The sequence below is a fragment of the Hypanus sabinus genome, chromosome 1, assembly GCF_030144855.1.
Source record: "Hypanus sabinus isolate sHypSab1 chromosome 1, sHypSab1.hap1, whole genome shotgun sequence".
Taxonomy (NCBI): Eukaryota; Metazoa; Chordata; class Chondrichthyes; order Myliobatiformes; family Dasyatidae; genus Hypanus; species Hypanus sabinus.
In genome coordinates this window covers 180889142-180912622 of record NC_082706.1, presented here as the reverse complement: position 1 = coordinate 180912622, position 23481 = coordinate 180889142, and the positions used below count along the sequence as shown (strand labels likewise).

General features: G+C 41.3%; 1 protein-coding gene across 1 annotated transcript; it reads left to right on the top strand.

Annotated features, from left to right (window-relative positions):
• Window positions 1–10455: 10455 nt before the first annotated feature.
• Window positions 10456–12775, top strand: LOC132382978 (general transcription factor II-I repeat domain-containing protein 2A-like). Its single transcript, XM_059953658.1, has 2 exons — window positions 10456–12502; window positions 12588–12775. Exon 1 carries the CDS (start codon window positions 11211–11213, stop codon window positions 12219–12221), a length of 1011 nt encoding a protein of 336 aa, XP_059809641.1. The 5' UTR covers window positions 10456–11210; the 3' UTR covers window positions 12222–12502; window positions 12588–12775.
• Window positions 12776–23481: the final 10706 nt, after the last annotated feature.

The window sequence follows — 23481 nt, the reverse complement described above, 5'->3', positions numbered from 1 at the left end:
AAAACTATGCCCTCTCATGCTAGCCATTTCAGCCCTGGGAAAAAGCCTCTTGACTAACCACAGGATCAATGCCTCTCATTACCTTGTACACCTCTATCAGGTCACCTCTCATCCTCCATCGCTCCAAGGAAAAAAGGTTCACTCAACCTATTCTCATAAGGCAAGCTCCCCAATCCAGGCAACATCTTTGTCAATCTCCTCTGCACCCTTTCTATGGTTTCCACATCCTTCCTGTAGTGAGGCGATCAGAATTGAGCACAGTACTCCAAGTGGGGTCTCATTTATTAAGTCCCTTTACACTTAAGATTTTGGAATTTTCTCCCCATTTAGAAAATAGTCTACCCTTTTATTTCTTATAACAAAGAAGATACATTTAGAGCATTTAAAAGACACTTAAATAGGCACATGGACAATAGAAAAATGAAGGGTTATGTAAGAGGGATTGACCTTAGAGTAGGTTAAAAGGTCAGCACAACATTGAAGGCCAGAGACAGTATTAGAACCATAGAACATTACAGCACAGAAACAGGCCTTTTGGCCCTTCTTGGCTGTGCAGAACCGTTTTTCTCCCTTGTCCCACTGACCTGCACCTGGGTCATATCCCTCCAAACCCCTCTCATCCATATACCTGTCCAAGTTTTTCTTAAATATCAAAAGTGAGTCTGCATTCACCACTTCATCTGGCAGCTCATTCCACACTCCCACCACTCTCTGCGTGAAAAGCCCCCCCCCCCATGTTCCCTTTAAACTTTTCCCCTTTCACCCTTAACCCATGACCTCTGGTTTTTTCCTCCCCTGGTCTCAATGGAAAAAGCCTGCTTGCATTCGCTCTATCTATAGCCATCATAATTTTATACACCTCTATCAAATCTCCCCTCATTCTCCTACGCTCCAGGGAATAAAGTGCTAACCTATTCGACCTTTCCCTGTAACTCAGTTTCTCAAGACCCAGCAACATCCTTGTAAACCTTCTCTGCACTCTTTCAACCTTATTAATATCCTTCCTGTAATTAGGTGACCAAAACTGCACAAATGCTCCAAATTTGGTCTCACCAATGTCTTATATAACCTCACCATAACATTCCAACTCTTATACTCAATACTTTGATGACCATACACTTCCTGACACTGTATTTACTTTGCCACTTTTTGCATATTCTCCTAATCTGTCTATGTCCCTCTGTAACCTCTGTACTTCCTCATAACCATCTACTCCTCCACCTATCTTTGTATCACAATGCCGTCAATTCTGCCATCCAAGTCATTAACGTATAACGTAAAAAGAAGCAGCCCCAACACAGACCCCTGTGGAACACCACTAGTCACAGGTAGCCCACCAGGTAAAGCTCCCCTTATTCCCACTCCTGCCAATCAGCTGATGCTCTATCCACGCTGGTATAATTCCTGTAACAATATGGGTTTTTAATTGTTAATCACCCTCATGTGTGGCACCTTGTCAAAAGCCTTCTGAAAATTCAAGTATACAACCGCCACAAATACTCCTTTGCTTATCCTGCTTGTTATTTCTTCAAAGAATTCCAACAGATTTGTCAAGCAAGATTGTCCCTAAAGGAAACCATACTGACTATGGCCTATTTTATCTTGTGCCTCCGAGTACCCCGAAACCACAACCTTAACAATCGACTCCAACATCTTCCCAACTTCTGAGGTCAGAATAACTGGCCTATCATTTCTGTTCTTCTGCCTCTCTCCGTTCTTGAAGAGTGGAGTGACATTTGCAATTTGCCAGCCTTTCAGAACCACGCCAGAATCCAGGGATTCTTGAAAGATTATTACTAATGCCTCCAGAATCTCATCGGTCATCTCTTTCAGAAATCTGGGGTGTAGACCATCTGGTCCAGGTAACTTACCTACTTTCAAACCTTTTAGTTTCCCAAGAACCTTCACCCTAGTAATAGCAACTTCACACACTTCTGCCCCTTGACACACTCGAACTTCCAGCATACTGCTAGCGTCTTCCACAGTGAAGACTGATGCAAAATACTGAAGTCAGTTCTTCCGCCATTTCCTTGTCCCCCAGCATCATTTGCCAGCGGCTCAATACCTACTCTCAGCTCTCTTTTATGCTTTATGTAATTGATGAAACTTTTGGTATTGTCTTTAATATTATTGGCTGGCTTACGTCTGTATTCAATCTATTCCTTCTTAGTGACTTTTTTAGTTGAATTCTGTTGATTTTTAAAAGCTTCCCAATCTCCTAACTTGCCACTAATTTTTTGCTCTATTATGTGCCCTCTCTTTGGCTTTCATTTTGACTTTGGCTTCTCATGTCAGCCATGGCTGAGTCATCCTGCTTTAAAATACTTCTTCCTGTTTGGGATGTACATATCCTGGTCCTTCTGAATTGTTCCCTAAAATTCCAGCCATTGCTGTTCTGCCATCATCCCCGCCAGTGTTCTCTTTCAATCAACTTTGGCCAGCTCCTCCCTTCACTTTCATCTGAAGCCATCTCTCCTCCCTATCTTACCCTTCCTATCTTTAAACTATATTTCTGACCTTCTCCTCTCTTATCTCATATGATCAATTCTTGTTTTTGTCTCAGAATCTTTTATTTCAAAATTGACATGATGCTGAATTTTTTTGTCATGGGTTTTTCAGCATGGTTAGTGGAGCTCGACTCTGTTTTCAGAATTTCTAATGCACTTCTTTCAATTCTTTCAGCCTCTTCATCATAAACTACAAGCGCAACATCAACCATCTGAATTTTTCTACTCCACTTATTCATTCCAAGCTACTTGCTTCCAATTTCTGAATTTGCTACCCTCAGAGATCGACCTCAGCATCATTAAACATGCCGACAAGGGCAGCTCTAGTTTCCTGAGCAAAAACCAGAATGTTTCCTCCCTCCCATGTACCCACCCACTCACACACAGTCAGGCCTCCATCCTCCAGTGGAGTCACAGACAAGTAGAAAAAGTGGATGAGCTTAGAAGATGGATCAGCACATGGATTTATGACACTGCAGCCTTTAGAGAGACTTAGTTGCATGAGGAGCAGGACTGGCAGCTCATTGTTCCGGGGTTCTATTGTTTCAGACATGACAGAGCGGGAGAGATTAAAGGGAGAGGGGTGGCATTACTAGTCAGGCAAATGGCACAGCGGTATTCAGTCAGGACAGACTGGAGAGCTCATCTACTGAGGCTAAATGGGTAGAACAGAGAAATAAGAAAAATATGGCTATGTTAATAGAGCACCCAAAAGTCAGCAGAAGTTAGAGGAACAAATTTGTAGTGAGATCACGGACTATTTCAAGAAACATAAGGTTGTGATAGTAGGTGATTTTAACTTTCTACATATTGACTGAGAATCTCATACTGTAAAAGGGCTGCATGGGAAAGAGTTTGTTAATGTGTCCAGAAAGTTTCTTTAATCAGTAACTAACTACAGAGAATGTACAATACTACATCTGCTATTAGGGAACGATACAAGGTGCGTGACAGAAGTTTGTACAGGGGAACACTTTGCATCTAGTGATTACAATGCCATTATTTTCAAGATAATTATGGAAGACGATAGGTCTGGCCCTCAGGTTCAGATTCTAAATTGCAGAAAGGCCAATTTTGATGGTATCAGAAAGAATCTGCCAAGTGTGGATTGAGGCAGGCAGATTCTGGCCAAGATGTACTTGGTAAGTGGGAGGCCTCCAAAAGTGAAATTTTGAGAGTACTGAGGTTATATGTTCCTGTCAGAATAAACAGCAATGACTACAGTTGTCAAGAATCTTAGTATTTGAGAGATATTTAGGAAAAAGAAGAAGGTTCACAGCAGATATAGGCATACAGGAACAAATGAGGTACTTGGAGAGTATAGAAAATACAAGAGAACACTTTAGAAGGAAATCGGGAGGGCTAAAAGAAGACATGATGTTGTTCTAGCTGACAAGGTGATGAAGAATAAATATTATGGGCGTCTATAATAAGAGCAAAAGGATAGCAAGGGACAAAATTGGTCCTGTCAAAGATGAAAGTAGTAATCTATATGTGGAGCTCAAAGAGATGGGAGAGATCTTAAATGGAGTACTTTACATCTGTATTTACTTAGTAGATGGACACAAAGTCTGTAGATGTGAGGCAATGCAGCAGCAAAGTCATGGACTTTATACAGATTACAGAGGAGGAGGTGTTTGATGTCCTGAGGCAAATAAGGTGGATAAATCCCTGGGACTGACAATGTGCTCGCTCAGACCTGGGGGAAGCTAGTGCAGAAATTGCTGGGACTTTAGCAGAGATACTTAAAGCATCCTTAGCCGTGAATGGGGTGCCAGAGGATTGGAGGTAACTAATGTTGTTCAGCTGTTTAAGAAAAGCTCTAAGAATAAGCCAGTGATATTGACATCACTAGTGGGAAAGTTATTAGGAGGTATTCTGAGGGACCAGATAAATAAGTATTTGGATAGACAAGAGCTGATTAGGAATAGTCAACATGGCTTTGTGCATGTTTGGTAATTTCTAACCAGTCTTAGAGTTTTTGAGTTTTTGAAAGTTGATGAAGGCAAGGCAGTGGATGTTGTCTACATGGACTTCAGCAAGTACCTTGATTGGTCAAGAAGGTTCAATAATTGGTATTCAAGATGAGGTAGTAAATTGGATTAGACATTGATTTTGCAGAAAAAGTCAATGATTGTAGATGGTTGCTTCTCTGACTGGAGGCCTGTGACTACTGGAGTACCACAGGGATCCATTCTGAGTCCATTGCTGTTTGTCATCTAAAGTATATCAATGATCTGGATGATAATGTGGTAAATTAGACCAGCAAAACTGGATGACACCAAAATTGGGGGTGGCGTGGATAGTGAGGAAGACTAGCAAAGCTTGCATCGGGATCTGTACCATCTGGAAAAATGGACTGAAAATGACAGATGGAATTTAATGTAGACAAGTGTGAGGTATTGCACTTTGGGAGGATAAACACCATGCACGGTAGGGTACTAAGGAGTGGAGTAGACAGAGGGATCTAGAATACAGATCCATAATTCCTTGAAAGTGGAATCACAGGTAAATAGGTCTGTAAAGAAAGCCTTTGGCACATTGGCCTTCATAAATCAATGTATTGAGTACAGGAGTTGGGATGTTATGTTGAAGGCATTGGTGAGGCCTATTTTGGAATATTGTGTGCAGTTTTGGTCAACTACCTACAGGAAAGATGTAAATAAGATTGAAAGAGTGCAGAGAAAATTTACAAGGTTGTTGTTGGAACTTGAGGATCAGAGTTACAGGGAAAGGTCAAGTAGATTAGGACTTTATTTCTTTGAACATACAATAGAAGATGGAGGGGAGGTTTGATAGAGGTTAACACAATTACAAGGGGTATTGATATGATAAATGCAAGCAGGCGTTTTCCTCTGCGATTGTGTAAGACTCAAATTGGAGATCATTAGTTAAGGGTGAAAGGTGAAATGTTTAAGGGGAATTTGGGGGGAACTTCACTCAGAGGGGTTGAGAATGTGGAACGAACTGCCTGCATAAGTGGTGGATGCAGGTTGATTTCAACAATTAAGAGAAATTTGGATAGGCACATGGATGGGAGGGTTATGGTCTGGGTGCAGGTCGATGGGATAAGATAGAACAATAGTCCAGCACAGAATAGATGGGCTGAAGGGCCTGTTTCTATGCTGCAGTATTCTAAGACTATGACATCAGGCCTTCAACTTCTGGATTTTCTGACTTCTATCCTGGACCTTTGGTCTGGACTTCAGAACTCACCGATCATGAGACTTTGAGCTTCATGTCTTGTTTTCTCAGTGTTAGTGTACTTAGATTTATAGAGAATTGAGCGAATTGAAGCGTTTCCATATGTCAGAAATCCAGCTGATCAAGAAAAAAAATACACTGAACAGCTGGATCTTGATCAGTTCATAGACCCTATTATAAACTGTTACACATAATGTCTTTTGCCTTTCATTTTTTGTAGTAGGTTTTGTGAACTATTAGCCTGCTCTGGCCGACTCACCCAGTTCTATCTCATAACATTGAGTGAACATTATTTAAAAAATTAAAAACGTGGAGTGATAGAATCCTTCATAGCAAATTTACATGCCTAAGAATTTTCATAGATTGAGTTCATTAAATCAGTTTCTTTCAGTTACGCATGTTATGAAATTATTTACAAGAATTCTTGTCCAGGATTAATATTTTGATTTCAATGTTCAAGAAACTGATCCATTTTCCTTTAAAGAAAGAAATGTTTTAGAATATGTACCGGTTTGCTACAACTAAAAATTGATATGAACTATAACTTCATATATTTTGAACTATATAAAAGAATAAGTGCTTAAAGACATGAAAAGCTACATTATTATTTGACTGATTCTGTTGAAGAACTAAACTAGTGCTGATATGGTCCAAAATCATCTCCCTCAGTTTTAAATTCGAAAAACAGCAGGATGACTTGGGTAGATTTTCTTACGATTGGTATTTAATTATTTGCATTAAATTCTATTTTAACAGAATCTAAACTCCTGCCCAATTCAATCAGTACTGTTTCAGAGCTGAGCTGTTTTGGTGATAACTATTTTATGCCACTGAATAAATCATACTGACACTATTTACCAAAATAAGTAAAACTGCAGTACTTGTTTCCGTCCTTGCCTGGAAAGGAGATGTACTACTGCGTTGGCACTTTGAATCTTGTAAGAGGCAATAAATTGCTTCATGATAAGCTGAATTGATTCCACCCCAGCAGCTGTAAAATGCAATGCTATGCAAAAGTCTTGGCACATATGTAGCTGGGGCGCCTCCAAGCTTTGCGCAGTACTGTAGTAATTTTATGGATTGCACTGTACTGCTGCCTCAAAAACAAACAAATGTCATGACATATGTGAGTGATGATAAACCTGTTTCTGATATGGGTCTCGTTGTGGACTGAGAGTGGAAAGGGGGCTAGGAGAAGGGACTTATGGCTGGGAAAAGGGGAAGAGAGAGGAGAGGGAGTGGGAAGCACCAGAGAGACATTCTGACATTCTGTAATGATCAATAAACCAACTTTCTGGAATCATATGGCCTTGTCTGGTTTCGGTGTCAACTGCTGCACTAGCACTTCAAACAGGAGAAAATCTGCAGAAGCTGGAAATCCAAAGTAACACACACAAAACACTGGAAGAGCTCAGCTGGCCAGGCAGCGTCAATGGGAAAAAGTAAATATTCGATGTTTCGGGCAAAGACCTTTCATCGGGACTGGAGAAAAAAGACTGGTGGCTCTGACTTATCATCTTTGTCCTCCAGTCCTGATGAAGGGTCTCATTCTGAAACATAACCGTTTACTCTTTTCCGTAGATGCAGCCTGGCCTGCTGAGTTCCTCCGGCATTTTGTGTGTGTTGCCCCTAGTACTTGTTCTCTGCCACCCGTCCCATGGCATGCCACCCATGCCATTCCCAGCATTCTTTGCTCCCGCCAGATTTGCAAACTCGTTCTTCACTCCACATGACAAATATAATACTGTGCAGAAGTCTTAGGCAGCCGAGTATATGGGTCTAAGACTTTTGCACAGTACTGTATCTTCCTTTAAGGCTCCAATAAATTGTGTTAGGTTTTGTGATGTACCTTGCTCATCACTCTTATTTAAAGGAAGAAAGTTTTATTCCTTCATTTCCACTCTGCTGGAGCTCTACGGTTTAGTATGGACTCACATGTACTCACATCAGAGAATCTTAGAAATTCAGGAGGAGACCATTTGACGTGATGTGTCCATTTTGGATTTTAGAAAGGGCCTTTGTCCATAATCCTATATTCTTTGCATATAATCTGCTGAACTTTATCGATAGTTGTGTACAATTGACTCATTGCACTGAAGAGAGTGGTGAAAGCTGTGGGAGCCCTGTATCAATGCTTATTCATGTTTTGTCTTGAGTTAAGTCTAGAGTTAGTTAGTTAGAGATAGCTGAGCATGATATATTTTTTGTTGATCAGTTAATTTCACTGAAACATTGCTTAACTTTGCTTAAAGTTAATTATGTTTAACTACATTAATGAAAGCTTAAGTATGCTTATTGTGCTAAGACTATTTTGTTATATCACTAGTTTTAGTTTCATTAGTTTTATCGCTTCAAGATTGTTTTGCTAGTTGCTCAATACACTTCTTTAACTTTGAAACCTTATTATTGGATTTGAATGGATTAACCCCCTCCCCATTCTAAGTCTCTAACAGCGGTGATGGTTTGTTCGGGTATCCATCATAAAGGTGAAATCTTAAAATGATGTTACAGTGCACAGAGAGATAAAAAGGTATGCCATATGACCATAGGAGCAGAATTAGGCCAAGTCTGCTCTGCCATTCCATCACAGGTAATTTGTTAACCTCAGTATCATTCTCCTGTACCTTTGTTGCCCTGACTAATCAAGAACCTATCAAACTCCGATTTAAATATACTCATTGACTTGGCTGTCACAGTTGCCTGTGGTAATTAATTCCACAGATACTCTACCCTCTGGCTAAAGAAATTCATCCTCATCTCTGTTCTAAATGGATGTCCCTCTAGTCTGAGGCTGCACCCTCTGGCCCCAGAATCCCCCACTGTAGGAAACACTGTAGCCTTTTAAATATTCAGTAGGTTTCAGTGAGGTTTCCCCCCCCCCCAATTCTTCTAAACTCCAACAAGTATAGGCTCAGAGCCATCAATCGGCCCAAATACATTAACCCTTTCATTCCCAGAATCATTTTTGTAAACTTCCTCTGGACCCTCTCCAATGCCAGTACATCTTTTCTTTGATAAGGGACCAAAACTGTACACTGTACTCCAAGTGCAGTCTGACCAGTGTCTTATATAGATGCAGCATACATCATTGCTCTTATATCTGGTCCTGCCAAAAAGAATGCTAACATTACACTTGCCTTCCTTACCACTGACTCAACCTGTAAGTTAACTTTTAGAAAATCTTGTACAAGGGTTACCAAGTCCTTTGCACCTCTGATTTTTGAATTTTCTTCCCATATAGAAAACAGTCCACACCTTAATTCCTTCTGCCAAAGTGCATGACCTCAGCCTTCCCTACACTGTATTCCATCTGCCACTTCCTTGCTCATTCCCCCAATCTAAGTCCTTCTGCAGACCACCTACTTCCTGAATATTACTTGCCTCTCCACCTATCTTCATATCATCTGCAAAGTTAGCCACAAAGTTATTCATTCTGTCATCCAAATCCCAACTCCGACCCCTGCAGAACACCACTAGTCACGAGCAGCCAATCAAAAAGGCCCACTTTATTCCCATGCTTTGCCTCCAGCCAGTCAGCCAATCTTCTATCCATGCTAGGATTACCATGTAATACCATGTAATACCTGTAATACCTGTAATACCATGTAATACCTGTAATACCTGTAATACCATGTGCTCTTATCCTGCTAAGCAACCTCATGTGCCACACCTTGTCAAAGGCCTTCTTAAAATCAAAGTACAGTAAACAACATTCACTGATACTCCTTTGTCTATTTTGTTTATTATTTCCTCAAAGAATTTCAACAGATTTATTAGTTTTCCCCTTTAGAAAACCCCGCTGACCTTGGCCTAATCTAACATGTGCCTCAAATACCCCAAAGCCTCATATTTAATGATGGATTTCCCAACATCTTCCCAACCACTGATGTCAGGCTGATTGGCCTACAATTCCTTTCTTCTGCCTCCCTCCCTTCTTAAAGAGTGGAGAGAAATTTGCAATTTTCCAGTGCTCTGCGACCATTCTAGAATCTAATGATCCTTCAAAGATCATTACTAATGCTTCCACAATCTCTTCAGCTACCTCTTTCAGAACCCTGGGATGTAGTCTGTCTGATTTAAGTCACTTATCTACCTTCAGACCTTTCATATTTAGGAAGGGTGGGAGGCAGCAGAAAAGAAACTATAAGACTGTTAGCCTGACGTCAGTGGTTGGGCAGTTGTTGGAATTGATTGTTAAGGATGAGATTATGGAGTACCTGGAGGCACATGACAAGATAGGCCAAAGCCAGCATGGTTTCCTGAAAGGAAAATCCTGCCTGACAAACCTACTGCAATTCTTCGGGGAAATTACAAGGAGGGTGGACAATGGAGATGCAGTAGATACGGTGTACTTGGCTTTTCAGAAGGCCTTTGACAAGGTGCCGTACATGAGGCTGCTTAGCAAGGTAAGAGCCCACGGAATTACAGGGAAGTTACTAGTGTGGGTGGAGCATTGGCTGCCCGGCAGAAAACGGAGAGTGGGAATAAAGGGATCCTATTCTGGCTGGCTGCTGGTTACCAGTGGAGTTCCACAGGGGTCAGTGTTGGGACCACTGCTTTCTACAATGTATGTCAATGATTTGGACTAGGGCAGGGGTCAGCAACCCACGGCTCCGGAGCCGCAAGCGGCTTCCGGTGGCTTTGGAAAATAAATGGTGAGTATTTAATTAAAATGTATTTTATGTTAGTTTGTTAGTTTTTGAAATGTAATTCTAAATTTGAAGATTATGGTGATCTTGTACAATCTAAATAAAATGTGTTTTTTGTCGCTATTAATATACATCACCACTGCCAATGCCTGACACCTGCCAGTGCGCGATTTCTTTAATTTTTCGATCCAAGGTAGGCTAACTATGGAGAATTCTAAAAAAAGAAAAGTGACTGAAGAAAACAGAACGTTTAATGATACGTGAGCAGATTCATTTGCTTTCACTGTTGACGAGACTGGTTTACCGGTATGCTTAATATGCAATGAGAAACTAGCAAATAACAAAAAGTCAAAAGTCGCAAGACATTTCAGGAATAAACACGTAGCCTTTGCTCAAAAATATCCGGATGGAGATGAGAGAAAAAAAGCCATTTCGGAACTGATGCGGAAGGTTGATCTGAGCAAAAATCATTTCAAGAAGTGGATGAAGTCTGGAAAATCAACTACATATGCTAGTTATGTTGCCGCTCAGGAAGTAGTCAGGCACGGGAAGCAGTTTACAGATGGTGAATATATAAAAGAATCTTTCATTAAGATTTCAGAACATCTATTCACGGACTTTAAAAACAAGAGTGAAATTGTGCAGAAAATCAGGGATATGCCCCTCTCTGCAAAGACTATCAAAGACAGAACCATAAAAATGGCAGAAGACATCACAAGACAGCAAATTAAAAGACATCAATTCAGCTGTGGCCTACTCGATTGCCTGTGACGAGTCTAAAGACAAAGGTGATATTGAACAAATAGCGCTGTTCTGCCGGTATGTAAACTCTGCCGGGCCACAGGAAGAAATGATTGAGTTGATACCTCTAAAAGGCCAAACACGGGGGGAGGACATCTGTGAGGCTGTCTTGAATTGTTTAAGAGCCAAAGGAATAAAGACCACCCACCTGGTGTCAGTAGCTACTGATGGGGCACCAAGTATGACAAGATCGCACAAGGGATTTGTGGCTTTACTGCAGAAGTCGCTGGACAGAAAGCTGCTGACTTTTCACTGCATCTTGCACCAAGAGGCACTGTGCGCTCAAACATTTCCTCCGGAATGCACAGAAGTAATGGATGTTGTCATTCAGATTGTCAATAAAATAATGGCAAAAAGTTTAGATCACCGTCAATTCCGTTTGTTACCGGACGAGCTGGAAAGCGCATATTCTGATCTCCTGCTGCACAACAAAGTCCGGTGGCTGTCAAGAGGGGAGGTGCTGAAACACTTTGTCGTGTGTCTGGAAGAAGTGAAAACTTTCCTGGGCAGCAAAGGGCTCACCTTTCCTGAGCTGGAACAGCCAGAGTGGCTGGAAAAGCTACACTTCATGGTAGACATGACAGCGCACCTGAACACGCTGAACACAGCTCTTCAGGGGAAAGGACGCACAGCCCTGCACATGTTGGAGGATGATTTGGCATTCGAGCGCAAGTTGACAGTGCTTGCCAGAGATTTACAGAAAGGCACATTGTCTCACTTCCCCAATTTGAGAGAGTTCAAACAAGCTCACAACATGATAAATTCGGAGTATTTACATTCTACAATCATTGCATTGCAAACATTGTTTGGGAAACGCTTCTGTGAGTTCAGAGAGGAAAAAAGCACATTATCCTTCCCGGTCACTCCCCTAATCATAGATCCATCCCTACTGAATACAACTACATTGGCAGGTGTGAGTCAACCTGATTTTGAGATAGAACTGGCCGACATAGCCGACAAAGACATATGGGTGTCCAAGTTTAGACGCTTGACAGCAGACCTTGAAGATGTTGCCCGTCAGAAGGCCGCTCTTGCTCAGAATCACAAATGGAGTGATTGAAAACCTCCTCAAACCGGACAAACTTGTGTTCGAAACATGGAATGCTATCCCCGACATTTATGTAAACATTAAAAAGTATGCACTTGGAGTCCTGTCGATCTTTGGATCCACATATGTATGTGAGCAGGTGTTCTCCAACATGAACTTTATTAAAAACAAACATCACGCACACCTCACAGATGACAGCTTGCGATCCTGTGTAAAGATGAAGGTGACGTCATACAGCCCTGATGTGCAGACGCTGTGCGCTGAGGTCCAGGAGAAGAAATCCCATTAACCAAGTATGATAAATATTTTAATTGCCTATTATTTTACGTATATTCAAATTTTTTTCATTGTGTAGTGAAATAGTACTTTTATTTTCAGGTTGACAGCTGGCTGACGTTATTTTTGGTTTGCTGCTGGCGGACAATTTAAGTTCGGCGTTTTTCATAAATACAAGAAGGGCTCACCCAATGTCTTTTTTTCGGAGTTCAAAATGTTTTTGTTGCATGCAGAAATGTAATTTCGTTTTCTCTGCAGGAGTTCATCGATTTCATAAATGCAACACATTATAGTTTGTTTATACATAGCATAAAGGCAAAAAAAAAGTTGTGTGCAGTGTTATTTCATTTTAAATGTCAAACGGGTTTTGTGTCTCCCAGTGTTTTCTTTTCTGTGGGAAACAGGTCCAAATGGCTCTTTCAGTGGTAAAGGTTGCCGACCCCTGGACTAGGGTATTAATGGATTTGTGGCTAAATTTGCCGATGATACGAAGTTAGTTGGAGGAGCGGGTAGTGTTGAGGAAACAGAGAGCCTGCAGAGAAACTTAGATAGTTTAGGGGAATGGGCAAGGAAGTGGCAAATGAAATACAATGCTGGAAAGTGTATGGTCATGCACTTTGGCGGAAGATATAAATGGGCAGACTATTATTTAGATGGGGAGAGTATTCAAAATGCAGAGATGCAAAGGGACTTGGGAGTCCTCGTGCAAGATATCCTAAAGGTTAACCTCCAGGTTGAGACAGTTGTGAAGAAGGCAAATGCAATATTGACTTTCGTTTCTAGAGGTATAGAATATAAGAGCAGGGATATGATGTTGATGCTCTATAAGGCGCTCGTGAGACCACACTTGGAGTAATATGTGCAGTTTTGGGCTCCTTATTTTATATTCTGACGTTGGAGAGGGTTCAGAGAAGATTCATGAGAATGATTCCAGGAATGAAAGGGTTACCGTATGAGGAACGTCTGGCAGCTCTTGGGCTGTATTCCCTGAAGTTCAGAAGAATGAGAATAGAAACATTCCAAATGTTAAAAGTCCTGAACAGATTAGATATGGCAAAGTTATTTCCCATGGTAGGGGATTCTAGGACAAGAGGGCACGAATTCAAGATTGAAGGACGTCCATTTAGAACTGAGATGCAGAGAAATTACTTTAGTCAGAGGGTGGTAAATCTGTGGAATTTGTTGCCATGAGCGGCTGTGGAGGCCAAGTCATTGGGTGTATTTAAGGCAGAGATAGATAGGTTCGTGATTAGTCAGGGCATCAAAGGGTATGGGGAGAAGGCAGGGGAGTGGGGATGACTGGAAGAATTGGATCAGCCCAGGATTGAATGGCGGAACAGACTCAATGAGCTGAATGACCTACTTCTGCTCCAAATTTTATGGTCTTATGAGCTTATATTTTAAATCATCTTCTCCTTATAGTAGCAACAATACTTGCTCTGCCCCTTGATATTCTCGAATTTCTGGCATACTGCTAGTGTCTTCCATAGTGAAGACCAAAGGAAAACATTTACTAACTTCATTTGCCATTTCTTTGTCCCTTTTAATATTTCTGCAGCATCATGTTCCAGTGGTCTGATATCTACTCTTGCCTCTTGTTTACTCAATTTATATTTGAGAAAGGTTTTGAACCCTCTTTCATATAATTAGGTAGCTTACCATCATATTTCATCTTTTCTCTCCTTATGGCTTTTTAGTGCAATTGTGTTGGTTTTTAAAAGCTTCCTAATCCTCTAACACCCAATTTTTCTCTTCCCAATGATCCAGAAATCTGAAACCCTGCCCACTGCACCAATTCCTCATCCACACCATCCTTTTGCCAAGTATCCCATCCTTACCTTCACTGGCGCTTTTCACAGGCAGCAAACCAGAGATTATCATCCTGAAGGTCTTGCTTCCTATTTTGCTACTTTACCCCCTATATTCTCTCCTCAAGACCACCTCCCATTTCCTACTTATGTCATTGGTACCAATATGTATCACAACTTCTGGCTGCTCACCCTCCTCCTTGAGAAGGCTATGGACCTGATCAGTGAAATCCCTAACCCTGAATGAAAGCTTTATACTTTTTAACGCATTACAGAAAACTAAACTGAAGACAAGCTTGTATGTTGATGACCAGTGACTTTACTTATCTCAGATCCTGGCACTGCAAAAGAAAGAAAGATATTGTGTTCTCTGAGGAATAACTTTTTATGGTAACACACAAAATACTGGAGGAACTCAGGCTGGAATAGGGGAATAGCAGTCAACATAGCTGGCCAAGATCATTCACTCTCTCTACCCCTATGATTGTGTGTCTAGGGACAGCTTAAATGCCATCTATCAACTTGCCTATGACACAACTGTTGCTGGAAGAATTTCAGACAGTGATGAGATATATCAGTTGGTTGAGCGATATCACAGCAATTCATCATCGATAAAACCAAAGAATTAATTGTGAGCTGTAGGAAGGGGAAGTCAAGGGAACACACACCAGTCCTCACTGAGGGATCAGGAGTAGAGAAGGGAGAGCAATTTCAAGTTCTTGGGTGCTAATATCCCTGAGGATCTATCCAACATATTGATGCAATTACAAAGAAGGCATGACAGTGGCCTCCATTAAGAGTTTTGAGGAAAATTGGTATGTCATCAAAATCACTCGCAAATTTCTGCACATGTAACAGGATTGGAAAAAGGAGCAGGAAGTTGTAAACTCAGCCAGATCAAATATGGGCGCCAGCCTTCTCAGCATCGAGAACACCTTCAAAAGGGGAAGCCTCAAAATGGCAGTATCCATCATTAAGGACTGCCTCTCCTCCTCTCCCTGCAATGTAAATACTCCAGTTAAAGCCATATCCATGTCCATGCTTTTATTTAATTAACAGGTAGTTGTACAGACACAACAGCTACCATCAAAGAGGAATTACAGGAGCCTAAAGACACACACTCAATGTTTCAGGAATAGCTTCTACCCTTCGAAATGGACAATGGAAGGGTTCCCCTCTGAATGAACAATGAACCCATGAACACTACTTCTGTATTTTTTCTTCTCTTTTTGCATTACTTATATACATTGACTTTTTATGTTTTTTTATTATTATGTATTGGAATGTACTGCTGCCACAAAGCAACAATTTTCATGACATATGCCGGTGATATTAAACCTGATTCTGATTATAAATATGGGCATTAGAATATCTAACATCCTACTTGAGAATTATTGCATTGGTGCTTAAGTATCAAATAACCTGTCAAACCCCATTTCTCTGCAACATGACATAATAATATAGTATATAAAGTATAGGGACAGTTTAAATATTAATTGGGTATTATAATTGGGTAACACATAGTATCTGTGTTGGGAGGTTTAACCCACTTTGTACATAAAACTTCCATTACATAGTAAACAGTAAATTCTGAACAACACACACAAAATGCTGGTGGAACGCAGCAAGCCAGACCGCATCTATAGGAAGAAGTACAGTCGACGTTTCGGGCCGAGACCCTTCGTCAGGACAGGTAATTTCTGACCTAGTTTTTCTCCATAGGTCAAGAAAGACATTTTATGTGTGACAATGAGACTGGGGAATTAATATCAGCAGTCATCGTACCTTTTCTGTAGGAGCAGAAGGAACATTCATGCTGCTCAATCTGTTCTCATAAGTAGCTTTTTAAAAATACTTACTTAACTTCAAATCAAATCAAGTTTAATTATCATTCAAACCATACATGGGTACAGTCAAACGAGATAGCATTGCTCTTGGGCCAAGATGCAAAAACTTACCAAGCGCATTCACGTGGCAAGAGAGAAAAAAAAGAACACAGTCATGCAAGAAAACACATTTTTTTATTCCAAGATCCTGAACAGCAAGTCCCACAAAATGATGGCTCCCAGCAGTGCAGCCTGTGATTCCACCAATCCAACACTGGTGGGCAGCACCAACTTGAGAGGGCTACCTCAAACCGAACACGGATGCCATGCCACACCACCTCCGGCGTCGTGTCAGGACAGCAGACAATGGATTCTGCAAATGCTGGAAATCTTGAGCATTTCATGACGGTGGGAGGATAGAGTGCGGACAGGTGTGCAAAATACAGTTGAAAAGCCTTGACAGAGCGGATGTTTCCTGCAGCGGGGGAGTCTCAGAATAGAAGGACGACAACTTTAAGCAGGAAATTTTTTAGCCTCAGTATGGTTAATCTGCGGAATTCATTGACTTAGGTGGCTGTGGAGACCAAGTCATTGGGTATATTTAACGTGGAGGTTAATAGGTCCCTGATTAGTAAGGATGTTAAAGGTTATGGGGAGAAGACAGGAGAATGGAGTTGAGAGGAAAAATAAACCAGCCATGATGAAATGCCAGAGCAGGCTCGATGGGCTAAATAACATAATTCTACTCCTGTATCGTCTAAGGTGGCATTAATGGTGCAAGCTTGTACTCATCCCCCTTCCCCCCCCCCCCGTCTTATTCTGTCCCATTTCTTTCCAGTCCTGATGAAGGGTCTTGGCCTGAAACTTCGACAGTTCATTCCTTTCTTAGATGCTATTTAACCTGCTGAGTTTCTCTGGCATTTTGTGTATGTTGAGCCCGTTTAATAGGCTGTTCAGTGCCTTGTACTAAAAACTTCTATTGCACTTACAAAAAATTTTGATGAGGATTTGATAAACCAACATGTACAAGACAACAGACCAAAAGTGGAACGATGAGATAAAGCTGCAAGGCATTTTTAAGTGCTGCATGAACTTAATGAGCAAACAGGCCTCCAGGTTTTCCTGTCAAAAACATTCAGGTGCCTAGACGAAACATGGTGCTCCTTCAAGAAAGTTCCAGAACAGAAACGTATCCCCACAACACAGTTGACTGTTAGGTCATTCTAGTTAAATGGAAGGAATTAAAATCTATTCCAATATGTCATACTGTACTGACAAATCAGTAAAATCTGATAAGCACATCAACTACTGAGGTAAAGGAAATTGCTTGGTTTTACCAGTATGTCACAATGTCATGTGAGAAGGAACGTATGTGCTTATTTCCAGCATAGTTTCTCACACTTTACAAATCGTTGCTGTCCTGGTCTTGATTTATTTCTGCTTATGCCTGGGATTATTGTGTGGATCTTGATGGACCTGAGAATGTGATTGCACTGGGGAGAGTGCAGGGGAGATTCAACAAGATGTTGCCTGCATTTGAGTGTTTCAGTTATAAGGAGAGATTAGATATGCCTGTGTAAAGAGATGGCCTGATAGAGCTATACAAAACTATCAGCGTGATAGTTGGGTAGATAAGTACACTTCAAAAGTCTTCAGCATATATTTAAATATATAGCTAGGCTGTACAAAGGGTGAGTTTGTAAATCTGGCAGGAGCAAAGGACATTGGGAATGGTGAGGGTGGAGTGCCACGGGAGGGGTGTGGGACAAGTGGCAGAGAAGGAGCACCAGGATGGTGCAGGTGCATGCACACCCAGCCCTGAGACGCCAGGCAAGGTCATATAATTCCAAACAATTGGTTTATTGATCATTACAGAATGTCTCTCTGGTGCTTCCTGCTCACTCCCCTCTCCCTTTCCATTTTGCCAAGCATGATTTCCCCCCTCCCTGGCTCCTTCCCACACCCTCAATCCACAATACAGTCCCATATCAGAATCAGACATCATCACTCACATATGTCGTGAATTTTGTTGTTTTTTTGGGTCAGTAGTGCAGTGCAATACATTGAATTATTAAAGTTTTGTGCAACAATCTTAGGCACCCCGGCTATATATGTATGTGCTGCAGTAAGAATCTGTTTCCCATGCCGGGAGTATCTAAACCAAAAGGGCATAGACTCAGGGTGAGAGGTAGGGTGTTTAGTGGGAATCTGAGGAAGAATTTTTAAACACAGAGGGGATTTGGAATCTGGCTGAGAGGAAGATGGGGAACAGGTCCTCTCACAGCCTTTAAGAAGCACAAAGGCATAGCAGTCTTCAAATCACGTGGATAAATGGGTCTACTATAAATAGTGCAATGATAGGTGTGGCCATGGTGGTTTTCTGTACTGTATGACTGTAAGGTCCTGCCCTTATTTGGTCTCTATAGAGAACACTGACTTTAGAGTTCCTCTGGAGTTGGACATTGACTGGTGTGTGGGCCCCATAAACAAAAAATGCCTAATAGGCTTTGTTGGAAAGCAGAAATGGGACAGTTTTATCTTCTATCAGTGTTGCCAAATATTTTAACAGGTTTTAATTCTGGTAGAGGCTGAATCTCTAAGCTCAGTCATATTTGTGGACAAAAATACTGATGGTCTCTGATTACTTCCTGCCTTTCAAAATGCAGGTAGATCCAGCCTCGCAGAACCCCCTCCATTAATTTTCCTGCCACTGATGTTAGGCTCATTAGCCTCTAGTTTTCTGGCTTGTTCTTTGTTTAATACATGCGCAATATTAGTCACTCTCCAGTCCTTCAGTACTTCACTCACAGCAAATGATGCCACAGCTATCTCTGCCTGGCCCCAGAATTCCTTCCCACAGGGATTCATCTACTTTAGTATGCTTAAGACTTCCAACACCTCCTCTTTAGTAGTAGGGATATGTTTTAGGACATCACTGTTCTTTTCCATACATCCTTAGCTCCAGTAGCCTTCTTCACAGGAAGTGTTCATTTAAGAACTTGTCTCTCTCCTGTGGTTCCAGACATAGACAATGATAATAATTCTTAAGTAGAGCTATTATCTGCCTTGTTAGCATTTTGCTCTTAATATATTTAGAACCTCTTTGGATTTCCTTTTCCATTGTCTGTCAAAGACATCTCATGTCCTCTATTTGCCTTATGATTTCCCTCTTAAGCGTAAGCGGAAAATATGCATTCACTCCAATCTGTTCACACGCACGGACCCACAGCAGTTCTTTCACTTTATCATACATTATCAGTCTATGAAATATCCTGTTGTTTTCTGGACATGGTCTCACTTCTAGGACAGTCTTTAGGATTGTAAATGCTCTGTATGTTTTTTTAAAGTTTCACCTGTTTTTTTTTAAGATTACTTACATTTGATCTGATCTATGTTTATTTCAAAGGTACCAGTCCAGTTTCACATTGACTCACTCCATCATCTCTCTCAAATCACTGCATAATCTTCATCAATTGGCAACAAACACAGGCCTATCTTTGTTTTTCCCACTGTCTTGCCAGCATGCTAGTTACTCTTTGCTGTAGTTTCCATCACCTTATTCTCCTATATGGGCAGTCCTACAACTTCAAGAATGTTATATAGATTCACCTTTACATTTCAAACTTCATATTCTATCCTTAGTCATAAAAATATCATCAATTGACTTTATGACCTGTTGCATTTCATGTCTTGTGAACGTGAGCTACAAAATAAGCCTTCTATTTCACTGGGACCAGCACTTCAAACAAAATTTTAGCACTTTTAGATCAAATGTAAAGATTATATTTAGTATTTTGAATTCCGTGTATATTACAGCTCTTTAGATGGTGTTGGGCTTCTTTAGTCAGGAATCTCAATTCAAGAGCTGATAGATAATGTTGCAGCTCTATAAAGCCCTGGTTAAACCACACTAGGATATTGTGTTCAGTTCTAGTCACCTTATTATAGAAATAACGTAGAAGCTTTAGAGAGGGTGCAGAGGAGATTTACCAGGATTCTGCCTGGACTAGAGGGCATGTCTTATGATTATAGCTTGAGCAAGCTAGGGCTTTTTTCTTTGGAGTGAAGGAGGATGAGAAGTGACTTGATAAAAATGTACAAGGTGACAAGAGGCATAGATCGAGTGGATAGCCGGAGACTTTTTCTCAGGGCGAATATGGCTAATACAAGGGGGCATATTTTTAAAGTGATTAGAGGAAGGTATAGAGGGAAGTCAGAGGTAAGTTCTTTATACAGTGAGTGCTGAGTGTGTGGAAAGCCCTGCCAGTGTTAGTGGTAGAGGAAGATACATTTAGAGCATTTAAGAGACACTTAAATAGGCACATGGACAATAGAAAAATGAAGGGTTATGTAAGAGGGATTGACCTTAGAGTAGGTTAAAAGGTCAGCACAACATTGAAGGCCAAAGAGACAGTATTAGAACCATAGAATATTACAGCACAGAAACAGGCCTTTTGGCCCTTCTTGGCTGTGCCAAACCGTTTTTCTGCCTAGTCCCACTGACCTGCACCTGGCCCATATCCCTCCATACACCTCTCATCCATGTACCTGTCCAAATTTTACTTAAATATTAAAAGTGAGCCTGCATTCACCACTTCAACTGGTAGCTCATTCCACACTCTCACTACTCTCTGTGTGAAGAAGCTCCCCCTAATGTTCCCTTTAAACTTTTCCCTTTTCATCCTTAACCCATGTCCTCTGGCTTTTTTCTCCCCTGGTGGTGGCATCCGTCGGTCTCGAGAGACCATGGATCTGCCCCTGGAGTTTCCAGGGCGCAGGCCTGGGCAGGGTTGTATGGGAGACTGGCAGTTGCCCAAGCTGCAGGCCTTCCCCTCTCCACGCCACCGATGTTGTCCAAGGGAAGGGCACTAGGACCCATGCAGCTTGGCACCGGTGTCATCGCAGAGCAATGTGTTGTTAAGTGCCTTGCTCAAGGACACAAACACGCTGCCTCAGCTGAGGCTTGAACCAGTGACCTTCAGGTTACTAGTCTGATGCCTTGCCCACTAGGCCACATGCCAACACACGTTCACCTAGCCTCAGTGGAAAAAGCCTACTTGCACTCACTCTATCTATACCCAACATAATTTTATACACCTCTATCAAATCTCCCCTCATTCTTCTATGCTCCAGGGAATAAAGTCCCTAACTTATTCAACCTTGAGTAACTCAGTTTCTCAAGTCCCGGCAACATCCTTGTAAACCTTCTCTGCACTCTTTCAGCCTCATTAATATCCTTTCTGTAATTAGGTGACCAAAACTGCTCACAATACTCCAAATTCGGCCTCACCGATGTCTTACACAATCTCACCATTACATTCCAACTCTTATACTCAGTGCTTTGATTTATAAAGGCCAATGTGCCAAAAGCTCTCTTTATGACCCTATCTACCTGTGAAGTCACTTTTAGGGAATTATGAATCTGTATGCCCAGATCCCTCTGTTCTACTGCACTCCTAGGTGCCCTACCATGTACATTCTACCTTGGTTTGTCCTTCCAAAGTTTAATACCTCACACTTGTCTGCATTAAACTCCATCTGCCATTTGTTAGCCCATTTTTCTAGCTGGTCCAAATCCCTCTGCAAGCTTTGAAAACTTTCCTCACTTTCCACTATACCTCCAATCTTTGTATCATCAGCAAACTTGCTGATCCAATTTACCACATTATCATCCAGATCATTGATATAGATGACAAATAACAATGGACCCAGCACTGATCCCTGTGGCACACCACTAGTCACAGGCCTTCACTCAGAGAAGCAATCCTCCACTACCACTCTCTGGCTTCTCCCATTGAGCCAATGTCTAATTCAACTTACTACCTCACCATATATACCTAGTGACTGAAGCTTCCTAACTACCCTCCCATGCGGAACCTTGTCAAAGCCACTGCCTTCCCTTCATCTACTTTCCTAGTAACCTCCTTGAAAAACTCTAATAGATTGGTTAAACATGACCGACCACGCACAAAGCCATGTTGACTCTCCCTAATAAGTCCCTGTCTATCCAAATACTTGTAGATCCTATCTCCTAATACTCCTTCCAATAATTTACCTACTACTGACGTCAAATTTACCGGCCTATAATTTCCCGGATTACTTTCAGAGCTTTTTTTAAACAACAGAACAACATGAGCTGTCCTCCAATCCATCGGCCCCTCACCCATGGATACCGACATTTTAAGTATATCTGCCAGGGCCCCTGCACTTTCAACACTAGTCTCCATCAAGGTCCGGGGGAATACTTTGTCAGTAACGTCTATGGTCTATTACCTCCTGTACCTAATAATGTGGCCACTGAGTGTATGTTTCTGGTTTTCTGCTGATGTAGCCAATTCAAGTTTTGACTTGTGTGTTCAGAGATGCCCTTCTACACACCACTGTTGTCATGCATGTCTATCAGTTACTGTCGCCTTCTTGTCAGCTTGAGCCACTCTGGCCATTCTCCTCTGACCCCTCTCATTAACAAGGTATTTTCACCCACAGAACTGTCGCTCACTGAATGTTTTTTTTTCCTTTTGCACCATTCTCCGTAAACTTGAAAGACTAATGTGCGTGGAAATCCCAGGACATAAGCAATTTTTGAGATACTTAAAGCACCAACAATCATTGAAAGTCACCTAGATCACATTTCTTCCACATTCTGATGTTTGGTCTGAACAAATGAACCTGTTGACCATGTCTGCATGCTTTTATGTATTGAGTTGTTCCCACATGATTGGCTGGTTAGATATTTGCATCAATGAGTCAGTATGCCTAATCAAGTGGCGACTGAGTGTGTATATATTGTTTGGTCTTTCCTTTTACCTATATCTATAGCTCCCCTTGTGCACCATAATTAATCATAGGCCTTCCATTGTGATATTACATAGAAGTTAGTTGATATGGAAAATAGCAGGTGTAGGTATCAACGTTGAACTGACCAGGTTATGTTTGGGTTCTTACTTTAGTTCACGTTGTGTGTGTTGCTCAGTTCACGTTTACACACTTCCTGGGAATTCCTGATCCAAGATTTCTCTCCTTCACACAGACAAATAGCTGCAGGCTAATATCCCATGCGATATAAACCAACTTTGTACAAGTTAGTGTTTGAATAGGTGGGCTCTGAACTAAAATCACAAGGTCAATTCATGTGCCTTTTTAATATACTGTATGCTGTGGTTAGTGAATGATTTATCAGATTAGCTTTAGTATGTGCAAGTTAATGAACTGATGCCTTTGTAAAAATGTTCATTAACTAGATAAATATTTGATCCAACTGAAGACTGGGAACAGATTATCTAAATATATTTCACTTTGTACTGTTAATGTTCAGGAAGGTTTTTCTGTCCTTTAGCTTCGGTATCACCAATCAACGCAGAT